At 40.4% G+C, this 15,107-nt stretch overlaps 1 protein-coding gene across 1 annotated transcript; it reads left to right on the plus strand.

Moving 5' to 3' along the window:
* The first annotated feature begins 3,350 nt into the window (after nucleotides 1-3,350).
* LOC110845138 (serine/threonine-protein phosphatase 4 regulatory subunit 4) lies at nucleotides 3,351-12,088 on the plus strand. Its single transcript, XM_022091501.2, has 19 exons — nucleotides 3,351-3,694; nucleotides 3,768-3,838; nucleotides 3,914-4,019; nucleotides 4,094-4,241; nucleotides 4,341-4,414; nucleotides 4,477-4,586; nucleotides 4,686-4,846; nucleotides 4,935-5,135; nucleotides 5,213-5,325; nucleotides 5,397-5,456; nucleotides 5,613-5,897; nucleotides 5,971-6,129; nucleotides 6,569-6,751; nucleotides 8,124-8,229; nucleotides 9,649-9,774; nucleotides 9,842-10,059; nucleotides 10,231-10,348; nucleotides 11,653-11,839; nucleotides 11,908-12,088. Exons 1-19 carry the CDS (start codon nucleotides 3,407-3,409, stop codon nucleotides 11,933-11,935), a joined length of 2,742 nt encoding a protein of 913 aa, XP_021947193.2. The 5' UTR covers nucleotides 3,351-3,406; the 3' UTR covers nucleotides 11,936-12,088.
* Nucleotides 12,089-15,107: the final 3,019 nt, after the last annotated feature.

A 15,107-nucleotide genomic window follows, 5' to 3' on the forward strand; every position in this document is an offset into this window, starting at 1 on the left:
ACTCCTGATGTCTCGATAGCCACCGGAACAAAGATATAGTTTGTTTTAAGTTCAGAGTACAGTTTGTGTTTTTTGGTCTCGGCTAGTTTTGCTGCTGTGCCAGCATGTCTAAGTGTGTGAGAGAGATAAGAGGGGGCAAAAGTGTCTGTACATGTAAAGTCCCATATTAGTGAGCGTCCCTGTTTGTAAGGTATTAGTGTTGGACCATCCGGTCTTTTTCCATCTGTCCTACAACACCCTAATGGTTCCCTAATGCTTGGTATGTCTGCAGAAATTAAGGCTCTCTTTATAATGTCATTGGCTTGCGTATGTCTAGAGTGCCTGCCAGCACTTTTTTTACATGAAAGACCATGTAGACCATGTTCATCTACTTGTCCTAGCAGTATTTATTGGGGTGGTGGATGATTCCAGGATACGTGAAGATACGTAATTGAAAATTGGACTTTCCCAGGATGATTGAAAAGAAGTAATTGTACTGCGAGGTAGTTCTTCACAACTAATTGACTTCCACAAGTCCTGCGCCTCGGTCACAAGTGAATCGGACAAAGCAGTGACATACGAGGGCAAAATTAAAGAAACCAAGTCAGTGGTGGCAAATGAAGATGCAAGGAAACATGGAGTTGCTAATGTTTCAGATTGTCTAATTCCTAAACCACCTAATTTAATTGGTAATGCAATTTCTTCTAAAGACAAAGGATTAATTTGGCAATTTGTAATTTGTTCTAAGGCATTATGGAGCAATGAATCAAACTCCTCTAGCAAATGTGGAGATTTAAAAATAGGGGCTGCCCTTAGTAGATAAACTAATCGTGGAATAGCTAGTGAATGTTTCAAGAGATAATACGCAATATGGCTTGGAATGGAATGCAATCGACCAGCCATGTTAGTAAAAGCGTGAATCTTTTTGCGGAAAACATGTTCAATAGATTCAAGAGTCAAAGGTGCACCTAAAAGTTCAGCATTTTCCTGAGTCATACATGAAATACCTGGTGCAACTGATTGGAAAGATTCTAGTATACATTGCGTGTTAGTTTGTGGACCTAAAACTGAAACCTCACATTTATCAAAGTTCAATTCTAAACCTACTTCATTTGCACATGAGATAATATGTTGAAAATCGTCTAACACTGTAGTAGAATTGCCACCTAATGTACCATCATCTAAGTACCACATATTAAATTCTGACCCTAAATTTGAAATGACTGGATGCAAGGTTAAACAGAAAAGTGGTGGACCTAACGGATCTCCTTGTTGAACACCTCTACATGAATCAATTAAAGAAGAATTCCACACAAGACTGGATGAGAATCTATAGCACTGATTAATATAAGGATACAAAGTTAGGTACAAGTTCGTGAACGGATGAAAGCAATTTCCCTCTATCTACCATATTAAATGCATTCTTAAAATCGATTTTAAGGAAGGCTGTAGGTGATTGATGTGGAAAGGAAAAGAATCTACGGGCAGCGTGTGCTCCTGCTTCAGCACCATTTTTTACGTTGAAACCTACTTGGACTGGACTAAAATAATCCTGAAAGACATGATTCATGACCTTCACACAAACCTTTGAAACTATTCTACGATAAGTGCAACCTACCGCTATAGGTCTAATACCACCTGATTTCTTTTTAAGGGCCGTAAGACTTGCACCGTAAATGAAAGGACAAATATCTAAAGGAACTTTTCCTGCTAACATAAAATTGCAAAATTTTGTAAGAGATTCTAACAATTGAGTTCCTACGTCACCAGTATGTTGTGAAACTAGATCTTTCAGAATTTGTGGTCGTAATGCATCTAAACCCCCTGCTGAACCACTAGGAAATGAGAATATTGCTGAGATAACCTGCTCTGTTGTCGTAGTAAATGGTGGAATGTTAGGCTCATCTAAAACAGTAAAATTGTCTGAAGATTGTTGTGGGTGCTTTTCTACAAGTGTGTCCAAAGTCGCTGAAGAATTGGGAGCGACAACATCATCTGATGTTAAAAGCCGTATCGCGCCACGAATATTTCCTTCGGAAACTTTAGATATGACTTTTGGCCCTATGTCGTTGATTTTGCTACCTGACTTATCAAAGACTGAATTTTTGGATGAAAGTGAAATGAGATAGTCCTGATAAGTATTTTTATCTAAGGATTCAAAAATAGATAAATTATTTCTAATTTTGTTGTTAAGACTTTGACCATTCTTTATATTTGCCCTTGAATCACATTGTAATGTTACATATGGAAAAGTCAAAAGAAGGTGCCATGCCTCTGGTGTGTTTTCAGTTGCATTTATCTATGGCTGACTTGATTGATTGTGCTACCGGAATTCTACAGGCCTTGGGGCATTGTTTGAGAGTTGGACAATTTTGCCTAAGAGAGGAAATAATAGATTTGAAATCAAAAACAGTTTCTGGAACTTGTTCTGATTTTAACTGGATCCCTACGTAATGATATTTCGAAGCGCCATGAAATTCTGTCCTAAGTCTTTTGGTCCTAATGTTTGAAAATGAATTTTTTATCAATTTCCCAATTTCTGCATCGTTTAAGGGTTTGCAAATGCCTAACGAGTCCTGTCTATACGCTTCATGTAACAGATTTTTCTCAATTATACCTCCTGGGACTATATTGTTATTTAGCCACTCTAATGTGAGAGATGTACATGTTGCTTTGCTAGATATAAAATTTGAAAGTGGTGTACTTAATGTAGAAATTGGTTGTGATGCACGTGGATTTGTACAGGGGCTTGACTGTGTAATTTGACTATGTGTGCCTAGAGTAGACTGATTTGCAGGCGACGGTGTGTTTGAGTTTACTTGGGGGCCTATTTGTGTATGTATTTGGGGACAGTTTGCGCAGAACCAGTCATCTTCAGGAATGGCCTGCAAAAGAAGACAAGAGGTGTGATACCACAAAAGACATGCAGAACATTCTATCCACTCATCTGTTGCTGAAGATGATGGTCCTGGGCAGCCCGACACCGGACAGAAAAGGTCATCGGAAACGGGATTTAAACCCTCGGTGGTATGGGGGAGCGGTCGGGAGGATGTGGGAGGAGGACATTTTCTTGGTCCTGTCCTCTTCTTTTGCTTATTCCTCTTCTTTCTTGGTCCTGGATGTGGTCGTGGTGAGGATGATGATGGCGGCGGCAGCGGGGACGATGACGGCGGCAGCGGGGACGATGACGGCGGCAGCGGGGACGATGACGGCGGCAGCGGGGACGATGACAGCGGCAGCGGGGGTGATGACGATGATGGCGGGAGGGGAGGAAGTAGCGTCAAGTTTACATATTTCCATATATCTAGTGACTTGAAGAGCGGCATCGTGGTCTGACGACTTGTATCCAACAATACTGGCAACTGTGATGATGACGCCAATGAAATAATTGAAATTGTTGAATACCCTTAGCAACATTATTATTCATATGCAATCTTACGTGATTATCCGCTGCTGCATTTTCCAGTACTTTTTTCTGCATAATAAGTGGACCGTGATAAAAACCAAAATGTCGCACCCTTCCAGCTCTCAGGACGCAAAGAGCAAAGTTCCATCCGTGGCGTCAGATGTGTTTCAGTGTTGCGATAAAGATCACACCCCTTCCGGCAACGAAGCCAAAGATGTTCATAGAGCGGGTTCCGCGTGGAGTATCACGAATATGCCTGCAGAAATTGCCCAGTTCGCCATTGATGCTCCCATTGACTATGATGCCAAAGTAGGACTACATTATTTCCATACTATGAATTTAACTTATTTTAATAACAACATATGCGTATGTACGTACATAGGCTGCTGATATACAGAGACATAAGGACGATGACAACAAGGATGAGTTTCAACGAGCCCTCGCTATTTTGCAGTACTAATCAAATCAAGGATATATTATTTTTGTTCGTGTAGTAAATTTTCTTTAAAATAATTTATGGCCTTGAAGAAGTAACGAGTTTGGACAGAAAGTCTTTGCAGCTCAAAACTTGTCTCAAATGATCTCCACCAACCAAGATCGGGCTTTCAAGGAATTGCTCCCAGCTATTGAGAATGTGTGTAAAAATCACAAGATTTAGAAAATGGATGATCATTCTCGGTGAATTTATCTGCGTATTTAATTCTTCAGGAATTAAAGCAAAACTTCGACCCAGAATTTCACATGGCAGTTGCCGACAGCGTGACCAGATCTGTGCTGTTCTTGTTACCCAAGAACCTGCAAAGGGCACGGCAGCTCATTAATATTGCTTCCATCATGGTTTCCTCTGCTAATACTGGTAAATACGGACCCAATGTATTATATTATGAATCGGTATTGGAAATATTTTTCGATACAAAAATGATCATCGTGATTAATTATTTATTTATACCCGCAGAGGTTTCAGATTCATGGTATCGTTGCTTCGACTCTCTCGTGGGCCAGCTAAATTCTGCAGATTTACAACGAGAGGTATTATACAAACGTAGATGGAAACACGTACCACGTTCTTGTTAATTTTGCATGTTTTTTAGATTGTCCCACATGTAGTGGAAAGGCTGGGAAAAGATACAGCTTCCGTGAACGCGAAGAGAACGGCAGGTCGACTCATGGAGAAATTGGCAAATAAACTTCCAGACGAAGCGTAGGCGAAAAATAGAGAATGCAATTCATTCGGCATCTGGACTGTTTTACATTAATTTTAAACTGCGGAATAATCGAATTCTTATTGGAATTGGTACAGCGTTGCCAAAAAACTGTTCCCCACGGTGGAAGCCTTGTGCCGGGACAAGGATTCCGTTGTGCGAGGAACAATGTGTGTTCGACTACCAGAAGTAATCGTCAAATTAAAAGAAAAGGACAAAGTATTCCCCATCCTCAACAATCTTCTTAACGACATGGACGGTGCGGGTGCTTTCACTTTTGAGTTGTGTTCTACTTGCGTAATAAGCAAAATAACCGTGTAATTTATGTAACTTGTAATTTACTGCAGCTCACGTTATGACAGCTTTGCTGGGGGCGTTAGGAAAGGCCGTGATGTTGATGAACGTGAAGGACCCGAAAGCAAACGAGTTTTTCCAAACAGCGATGCCTATTTTTAAGAAAGTTGTCAAGAAAGCGTACGTGGACGGGAATACGGAGCTGCTCACCGAATTCACGAGTCACTTTGGACAAGTCACAGCCATAATCTCTGGTAATTTTACAATTGCGTACCATCATTTCATTCGTACCCTATCGTGCCTGACCTGCATGACCTTTGAACGAATGAAGGGAGTGGGATTCTGTCCAATGCGGATAAGTTGTGGTTTTTGGATGCATGTCTTCAACTGAGTCGATATGGACTCCCAAGCTCCCAATTTTCAGGGAAAGGGAACGAGCAAAGCGTGAGAACTGCAATCTATTCCATAAAACATTTTAATCTCGTTTAAAAAACTTTTTGTTTTAATGAATTTAGATGCCCACAGGCTTTATTAATTTCCGAGCCAACATGGAATTTAACAGGCGTCACTCTGCTGTAAGTTTCATTTCATTATTCCATTTCATCATTCCTCCAACAACATTTTTTCACTCTTGACAAGTTTAAAAATTAAGTTTAACTTTATTTTAAATTTTACAAGTCCACATTTTTCCATATTTTAAAACGCCGATTAAAGTTTTATGCTTTGAACAGCTTGAAGCGCTGATTGGCACAGGCGCCCCAAGTACCTCGAAAGCCTCTCCAGCAGGTCAACCAACGGGCACAGCTCTAACCCTCATCAAAGGAAACAATAATGACGGTGTCAAGGACGATTCTGCCTGGGCCTGTCGAGCCAATATTGCCTCCAGCTTTCTCCCCTTTCTCAAATTCGCCAAACCTTTGGTGGATTTTCGTCATGGGCTGCATCCCATAGTTGTCGACTTGATGCACGATCCTGTCCCATCCGTCAGAGCGAAAATGGCCAAGAATATTTATCCCGTAAGATTAAAAGTTTTGCGATCTCTTAAACATTTATGTACGTATAAGGGAAAGAACTTGGATGGATATGCAGATTATGCAATACTTGGGATCCGATGGTGCCCTCCTGAATGGCGAGGTCGTTTATTCTCTTGCTGACGACGATATAACCGTGGTTGAAGCTATCATGCCAAACTTGGCAGATATTTTACGAGCGTTTGTCCAAGCAAAGTTGATTTCTCCAGATGCAATGGTAAGCCTGGATAAATATATTCATGTATGTATCCCCTTACGCCACCATTCACGGCCATGCCTTTCATGTCCCATCGCATTCTATATACAACCGGAAAGATCTGTTGAGCAGTTTGTGGAGAAAGCAAGCAAGTGAAACTTGTTTACACGATTTTCTCCATTCATAAATCTTCTTTACGCAATTTCCAGCAGACGTAGGAAAGTGTTTGAGAAGCAATGAATTTTTCTCAGATTTATGGTCCCACTAGGACTTGAAAGCTAACGTCTGTAGAGATTTCTAGATGAGAATAAAATTAAACTCGTTTGATTAAGTTTATATATTTGGGGTGCTCATTTACTTTCTTTTAATCAAGTTGTATCCAGGTGGTTCTCTTGATGAAATTATTATGTTTTTGTTTACTGGCATGCTATTATTTCATGATTATTACTTCATATTCTAGACGAACGCAACTGTTGAGATTGGAGGTGCGCTTTTGTTCTGCGAGATGCGACTGAGTCAAACGAACGATTGGCGAGTGCACGCCACGATGTTGGAACAATTATCCGTTCTGCCCTTCTGCTTCCCAGTGGACTATGTGTACAATAACTTTGTTCCAGCCCTGTTCCACCGACTTCTCCACATGGTTCGTGAATTTGCCCGTTATTTTTAACGTATAAACCTTGGCATAAAGTTCACCAAATTCTTTTGCGAAAAGACTTGGTCCGCCACACCCACGCGATCTGCCACTGAAATTGATGCCCATCATTTCATGCAGCAGAAATTCCAAGACTTTTATCAGTTCTTGGTACTCGAATCACAGTTTCTCTTAGAAAGGATCTGGCTACTGTACATAAAAGTATGTAATGCTGACTTTGTAATGGAGTTAGATTACATTCCACGCCTTCTTCTCGTGCTCCTTTTCTTTAAGCATTTCTTTAAAGAAGAAATTGGATTATGGGTCGAGTTGAGACATTCGATTAAATTTCGACTCCCACTCAATAGCAAGGAGTTTGAAGTTGCTTCTTCAGTATTGTGCAATTCCTGGAGTCTAAAGTAAACTCTGAATAAGAATTACGATGTATGTAATGTACATGTGGCTTAGTTTCTACTAGAATCAATTACACATTTCATTCCATCAAACTCAATTTCGTCTTACGTAATGCTTTCTTGCGACACTAAGCACTTTTGCATGAAAAAAGAGCCATCTTACTCAAAGTCCATTTGCTGACCCAACACTCTGATCTTAGGAGGGGAGCTTCACCACCTGCCCCTCTCAGATCTTGATGTGCTTTGGATATGTGGTAGTGTCCTATGAGTGTACTAAAACCCTGAAGTGGTTTGACTCCATGGCCACAGTTACGCCCGTCACACCCACTCAAAGGGGCCAAAAACACGAAAAAGGCCCTGTTTTCACTTGTTCAAACCCTCGCCAAAAATTCAATTTTGCTCGGATTTTGGTAAAATTTACATTTTTGTGATCCCAGATACTTGTGCGATAATATCCAATAGATATCTCAACTTTTTTGAAATTTTGAATTTTTTCGAATAATTCATCAGCCCGAAAATGCCCGAAAATTTCGAAAATTTCAAAAAAGTTGAGATTGCTACTGGATATGATCAAACAAGTATCTGGGATTACAAAAATGTAAATTTTATCAAAATCCGATCAAAATTGGATTTTTGGTGGATTTTTGAAGTTGGTAACTTTTGTGGTTTTCATCCCTTTGAGTGGGTGTGGCGGGCGCAAATGTGGCCATGGAGTCAAACCACTTCAGGGTTATAGTACACTCATGGGACCCTACCACATATGCAAAGCACATCAAGATCTGAGAGGGGCAGGTGGTGAAGCTCTCCTCCTTAGTCGGTTAGAGGTGAGCCAAAAATAGGTATTTACGTCGATATATTCACAGAAAGCTCGGGAGCAGAATGTGTTTAAAATTTTAGTTGGACAGAAGGTCAAGCATGCGTTTGCGGCTTTGCTTGGGTACAATTACCACTTATTTTATTGTTTGCAGAGACAACTGCCTTGCAGAATAGCAGCAGCAGATGCGATTGTCTCCTTCCTCCGCCACTGTCGACGATCTCACCAGAGGGAAGAGATTCGGAGGAGGATAAAAGAAGGTGAGATCACGACGACGAAGAAGACGTGAGGAAATATTGGTCCATTAATTTAATTGTGCCAACTAGAGGAGGAGGAGGAGGAAACGAGTTAATGGAGCTCCTTTCTGTGCCAGCGCAACAGACACCCACACGGCAATCCTGTCCAGAAAAATAGAACAGGATGGCCAACTCCATTAGCCATAGCATTACTGTCCCTTAGGTGAAAGTTTATGGTGGTGGTGAAATATTGGGGCTATTAAAACTTCCCTAATGGAATCGACACTCATATAACATTTTTCCAGATTAGCAATGCGTCCTCTGACACTGACGACACTTTGTTCACGGAAAGTGAAAGTATGTGTATGGTCGTGTTGCTCAACAAAGCAGGCAGCCCAAAGATCTTACTCTTGTTCTGTGATATGATGTACATTCTTAATGGAAAATATTTCTGACGTGTTGTCGTACTACTGAGGTTTTTGGTAGCCTCGCATCCGTACCATTATCACAGTAAATAGATTCCTTGCCCACATTCGTGGTGCACATGGTGCACAAATAGTTCTTGTTGGCTTGGGTTACATCAACATGTTCATTGAGGTGAAAGTTTTATAGCTTGGCGACTATAGAAGCACTACATCTATAGTACTGCACACTTCTAATCTAGGGATCTTGTTGTCTGCTGCTCAAGGATTTTAAATGGTTATTGTGGTGAAAGCAGACTAGCTTATTCCATGTATTTTCCTATTTATGCATTTATGGATTTTGCAGTTTTAAGTGAAGTCATTTTTCACAAAGTTTCTGGGTGGTTGGCAGGTGTTGGCTTAAAGTCTTGTTTATTGAGGTGTAATAGCCGTTTAGGTATGCAGACGAGATCTTTAGTACATCTGGGGCCAACGTCCCTCTTCGTCCCCATCTCTAAATTTCCATTTGGAATTTGGGCCAAGCCGTGTTTTCGCATTTTGTGGTATTTTGTGTAGCTATAAAAGCAAACCTGGTAAAGTTTGGGCTGTTCGTGGACTCGGAAAAACGAGTTTAAATGTCTCTTTTCTAGCCATTATTGTGGCTCGAAAACACCTTTCTTGGTTTTGTGCATTCCTAAAAAAACAACCCCAACAGATAATCATCACAATGTCTTGCATACTTTCTTCTCCACCATACCAACATATACATTCGTTCGTTTTTAAGTGTATGTAGTATTTGCATATCATAAGCACATCATTTTCCCACATGTTTCTTTGAGGTGATAGCAGAGAACGTATTTTTGTATACGCATCAAAGTTTATATGCAAACTTTAGTCTTCCAATTCCAACATCAAAGTTCAAAGTTAGGCCCCCAGCGAATTTTATGCCATGATCTTCAATCAATCATTCGAGCCTTTGGTGCACGGCAATGTTACGGTTTGTATGCAATCTAAAATTTCTTGGGAAAAATTATCCACACAGGTTTCGCTCAAGGTCGCAGTGTTCATGACAGAATGCTGTTCCTCTTCATGTCCAAGAAAATCATGGAAATTTTCTCAAGAAAGTATTACCGTGATCATTTTTTTGAGTCCACCTTGCTCATGACTGGTACATAACTTAAATCACTACAAAATTATGCTGAATAATCGCGACTGACAATCCTACACATTTGTAGATGACAACATTCCCAACATTCGGCTGAAAGCAGTCAACATGATGCCAGACTTGAAAGGCGTGCTCCAAATGTCGGAAGATGCCACGCTTTTGAAAAAGCTGGAAGAAACTTTGGTAAAGATAAAAAACTCGGAAAACGACCGAGATGTTCAGAACGCTATCGAGGCAGTGATTCCGGTCATGGAGAAAGTTGGAGTGGTATTGAAAAGGGATAAAACGGTAAAGGAACTTCTACACGTAATTGGCATATTGCTTTTGTATTTCTATTGTTGGGATGACAAGTGGGATTTATTATGTCATCTCGGCTGGCCGACTCGCATTTAAATAAATGAAGAGAACTGCTCATGCATGCAAAACATGATTTATAAGAAATATGTGATTTGTGTGCAGGGTCCAAAGACAAAAGAGGATTTGGAAGATGAAGCAAAGGAACGGGAGGAAGAGTACATTGCCAGCTTGGAACCCCCTCCAAACGCAAAGAACAACAATATTCGGGAGAAAAGTAAAAGTGAGTCTTTCACCCTAGATTTCTACATATGTTCGATTACTAAAGTCTCCCGTGACTTAATTCCCCATTTGGTCGCATTTTATTCAAATGCGAGAGATTGTGTCAAACCATATTGTTAAGATTCCGTCATGGGACATGCATATGACGTACGTAGGTGTGTGTGCTCAAAAGAGAAAGCGAGGTACGAGGGAAGATGAGAATAGACTTTGTGGTAATCCAGAGGGTGTCATGTCTGATCATTCGTCTGTATATGTACGTACACGTGTACATGTAGTTCCTTACCGTCATTGTCATTGACAGATCATCTATTTCTTCTCCTCCCTCGAGGATTAGAGCTGAGAAGAAAATCTGACAGCTTCTTATTATTGCATGCTCGTCCTTCTATCGATTGATGGGGTTTTTTATGTGAAGATAACTTTGTCAGCTACACAAATTATTACGACTGCATGACTCTCTGTGTGTGCGTCTGGTTTAAGTGCAGAAGATTGTTTTGTAAGGGACTTTCCCACATTTTCATTGCAATCCAATTTTATCTTATAAATAAATTGCGTTTTCCTCAATAAAACTCGCACCCCGTAGCCTAATAAATTTTTGCGATATTTTTTACCCCCTCTATAAAATATAGGATTAAATTGCTACCGTTGAGATTTGATCGGTTTTTCAAGGCATTCAGTGATGCAATTTTCACAGGTTTTCGGTGAATGACGTCTCTGGTTCCACTGCTGCGACTCATTTCTGCCATATCTCAACAATTACGTTTGACCAAGTGTCGTGTAGTGTCAAAAGTGATGTTCTCTATCTCGTTCAATCCCTTGCTAAATTATTAAGCTTTGAACGGCTGGTATTGTACATAAATGGCCGAGAATGCGGTGCACAGGACTACGAATAGGACTAACCTTTCCTCCCACCTTTATCAGCGACGGAGGTGCACGGTGAAAGTAGAAAGTAGATAGAGATTGCACGTTGGTGAGGAGTAGGCTTTCTGCTCCTGTCAGTATTGTGTTGCAGATGTAACTACAACTGTGATCAATGTGCTGTAACGAAACCTGATGTGATTTCAAGTCCCGTAGGAATCAAATGTAATAGGATTATCCTATGAACTTTGGTGTCCGTTACTGCTGGACTCACCACCGCTCTCGGGTTTCTTGTCAAAACAAAAAGCTTATAATCATTAAATGAAGTCGATTTGTCTTGTGCACAGGCGAATGATGGCGCAGATTTGATGCGTGGGTCTGTTGGGGACCATATAAGTTTTCCATGTGTCTTGGCCTTGGCTTGATTTTACCTCGTATCATTTTCATCAGGTATCTACAAAACCAGTCGACGAAGTGAAGCTCCGCCATTAGTCCCAGCTATTCCACGTCCACCAGAACCTGTGGTGGCGACGAACGAGCCACCTGGCCCTCCGATGTGGACTCTGCAAATGAAGCACAAGTCCATTGGACAATTTGAGCCTACCAAAAGCATCGTGGACGAGTACAACCGGAAAAAGTGACAACAGAATAACATCATATTCGTTGTGAAATATATAAAAATTGAGCATTTTTATTTGATCTCAGAAAGCCGTCAGACCCGAAGAAAAAGTGATGCAGATCTTGATGTCTCATAAAACTTTTATTTGAGGTACTTTACATTAAAATGCACACACATCTGCTACACAGACGAACTTCCCTGCGAACCTATTTATGTACGTACAACCAAAATTTATAGTATTACTGATGCAATAAACTTTTCTTCAGATTCTGGTGGGTGACATTTCATATCATTTTTAGCATGACAACAAAGGCTCCTGCTTGTTACAAAGTAAAAGTCTCATAACTCAGACTCTGTGCAAACCAGGCAGCATAAAATTATTTAACAAAGTTAAACCGTATAGCAAATGAAAACTATAAACTGAACTCTTTTATGTACTACTTGTTACATTCTTATTTACATAATACTTTTGGATTCAGTTGTATATCAAAATGTTGAAGTGGAGAGTAAAATACGTCAGATTTCGAAATTTACGAGCAATGTTGAGCAACTTTCATTAGTACGCTTCGTTTACCACGTTACTTCTCTACTACTTGGGACATGTGTCTCATCACGAAACCTGTATTTTCAACGCCATGTATGCAAATTATACACGCGTATGTATAATTTTCGTCTTTCAAAAATGAAATCTCAATTTACCTTTACGAGTAAAATAGCAAATTTAGATCTTCTGAGGAATTCTTTTCTCGCTAGCTAAACAAAAAGTGGAGTCATTTACCATCGGATTTCCTTCCTAATGACTCAAAACCGTGACAAACTAAAAATTATGATCACTTTATAACTTTATATTTAACTTGTGACAAATAAGAGCTAAAATTGCATGGAGAAGCTCCAAAGTCCAAGTAGATTTCAATCTACGAATGCATTGTAAGTCAAATTAATGGCGAGTCGACTTTCTATTTTTATACACTTCCCCTTTTGATTCCAGGTAGAATGTAATTAACTGGGCCCACCTGCTTACATACTCGTGCACGTCATAATTCGTGGGAAATAATTGAAGTAAACTCCAAAGCATTATTTAATTTTAAAAGTACGACCAGACATTTTACCCTTATAATTTGACTACAAGAGTAGCTTTATATATAACTTATAATATTCAAACCCGTCTGCACAATCGGTCTTGATTCAAGTTTGACATATGCAATAATTTTAACTCAAGTAGCGAAAGTTTGAACACGTAATCGGCGAAAGTTACGCAATCTGAGCAAACTAAAAGGACTAAAAATAAATATTTAAGATGCGACCAAATTTAAGCTCAGTTCAGGCTCGTGCTCGCTTCCAAAAAGCCGAGTAAAAGTTTAAGATTTTTAATCACTAAAGTAAACATTTGGTTCAGCCTTCCTGTTGACCTGCCTGCACCAGCAATCGATCGCCCGAAGCCACAAACTTTCTATTAGGAAGATCCGCTAGTTAGTTCGCTCATTAAGTGCTCCAGGTTCTGGGGAAAATCGTGCCTCATTTTCGACGCCGAATATTCAACTTGTTGGCGATATACTTAGCAGACTACTTATTAGGGAGAAAGCGAGAGAGAGAATGTTTTTGCCCGTTGTAATGTGATAGGCATGTATCTAGCGGATGATAGGCATGTATCTATCTTCGGGTCTAGCGGAAGCCACATACTGATGGCTAGCACGTTAGGTAATTAGCTAGAAGTCTGTAATATGCTCTGGTACAAATTAAAATCGATTAACAGTCATACATAAAACTCACATCATATGCATGCATGTACATATACATACATTAACATGCATACGAACACACGTATTGTGTTTCCATTGTTCAGGTTGGAACACTTCTATTAGGATTCTGTCCAGGGCGTTTAGACATTTTGTCGTTCGTCGTTTCTCCGTAGGAGACAATGTTTACACGCCCTGGATTCTGTCCCTCTGGCTGGACTGGACCTCTCTTCGATAATAAATACAAAGGAGAAATGAATAATGTAGTTTGGAAGAACAATTACAAAGGTTTTCATGCAGTATGTACATCATTGAATAAAGTTTTGTCTTTTTGTGTCATTTATCAAGTTATGCGGAATGACCAGAGTCAATGCAAAGAATTGACGTGACTTGGTTCATACCTGGATTAGATGACTAAAAAGTGTAGAATTGCACCATTCTTATTTAGCATAAGTTGATCTGCTTGACATCTAAATGGACCGAAATTTTTGAAATCGTGCCCTTCTCCCTTAAAGTGTAACTTTCTTAAGTAAAAAAATGAACCGTTCATTACGAAGCAAGTTAAGGAGAGTGTGCACTGACTTTGAGGGAAAGGGGAGTGGATGAAAGAAGTCCAGAGACCCCTCCTCCTCACGGCAGGGAATATTCCAGAGAGAAAGAAGAGGCCGGATCCGGACACTACATGATTTATTTGATGTTTGGCAGCACGCAACACACGCCGGAATTTCATGCACACCAAAGGCTGACTCGCATTAACTATGGAACATGACAACGTCAACCTGCCGCTTAAGAATGGATCTGCTTATTCGCAATATTACTCTGTGTGTCACGTATGTGGTTCTAGAAGGAACACGTAAGCAAACCAAATTTGCAAGAGGAAATGCTTTCACTTTTTCACCTTTAGAGCGGTTCCCCTTCAATCCAGATTTGGATTTGTGGAATAATACGAACATGGTCCAGCTTCATCACAACGCATACTCGATGACCAACAGGAAATAGATTTCTCAGATTTCTCAGTGCTCAGGTATCTCGTCCCACGTGATTAGATCGCATTTTGGTAAATATGAAGCTAGTAGTGACCAAGCCATACCTTCGCAATTTACCTTAACTCTTTCTCGCGATGCACATCAGTACTTAATAAAGACGGGGATGAAACCGTGATACGGAAAGTCATTCGTGGAGCCAGACAACAATTCGGAGCCAGATAAAGAGAAACATAATCTCATTTTGCAGACGTTGCAGCACATCTGCTTTCTCCTGCTTGGGAAGTTGGGACGAGGAGCAGGAGGGAAGCCAGAAAGTTCCGTGGGAGGAAGGATGCCCAACTTTCTTTCTGAACCAACTGCTGCTGGGGCAAACCTTGGCGAAACGTTTAGAGTTTCTCCTCTTCAACTGGTGGTGGTGGTGGTGATGGTGAGGAGCAAGTGGTGAATAATTCATGGCTGAACAGCTCTCATCTTTCCCTACAGTTGGGGCACGTCCAATCCAATCTGAAGAGGCTCCAGTTCCACAAAGGAGAGAAAGTGAGGTTTTATGACATTCTCCACTTT

The sequence above is a fragment of the Folsomia candida genome, unplaced genomic scaffold (assembly GCF_002217175.1).
Source record: "Folsomia candida strain VU population unplaced genomic scaffold, ASM221717v1 Fcan01_Sc002, whole genome shotgun sequence".
NCBI lineage: Eukaryota > Metazoa > Arthropoda > Collembola > Entomobryomorpha > Isotomidae > Folsomia > Folsomia candida.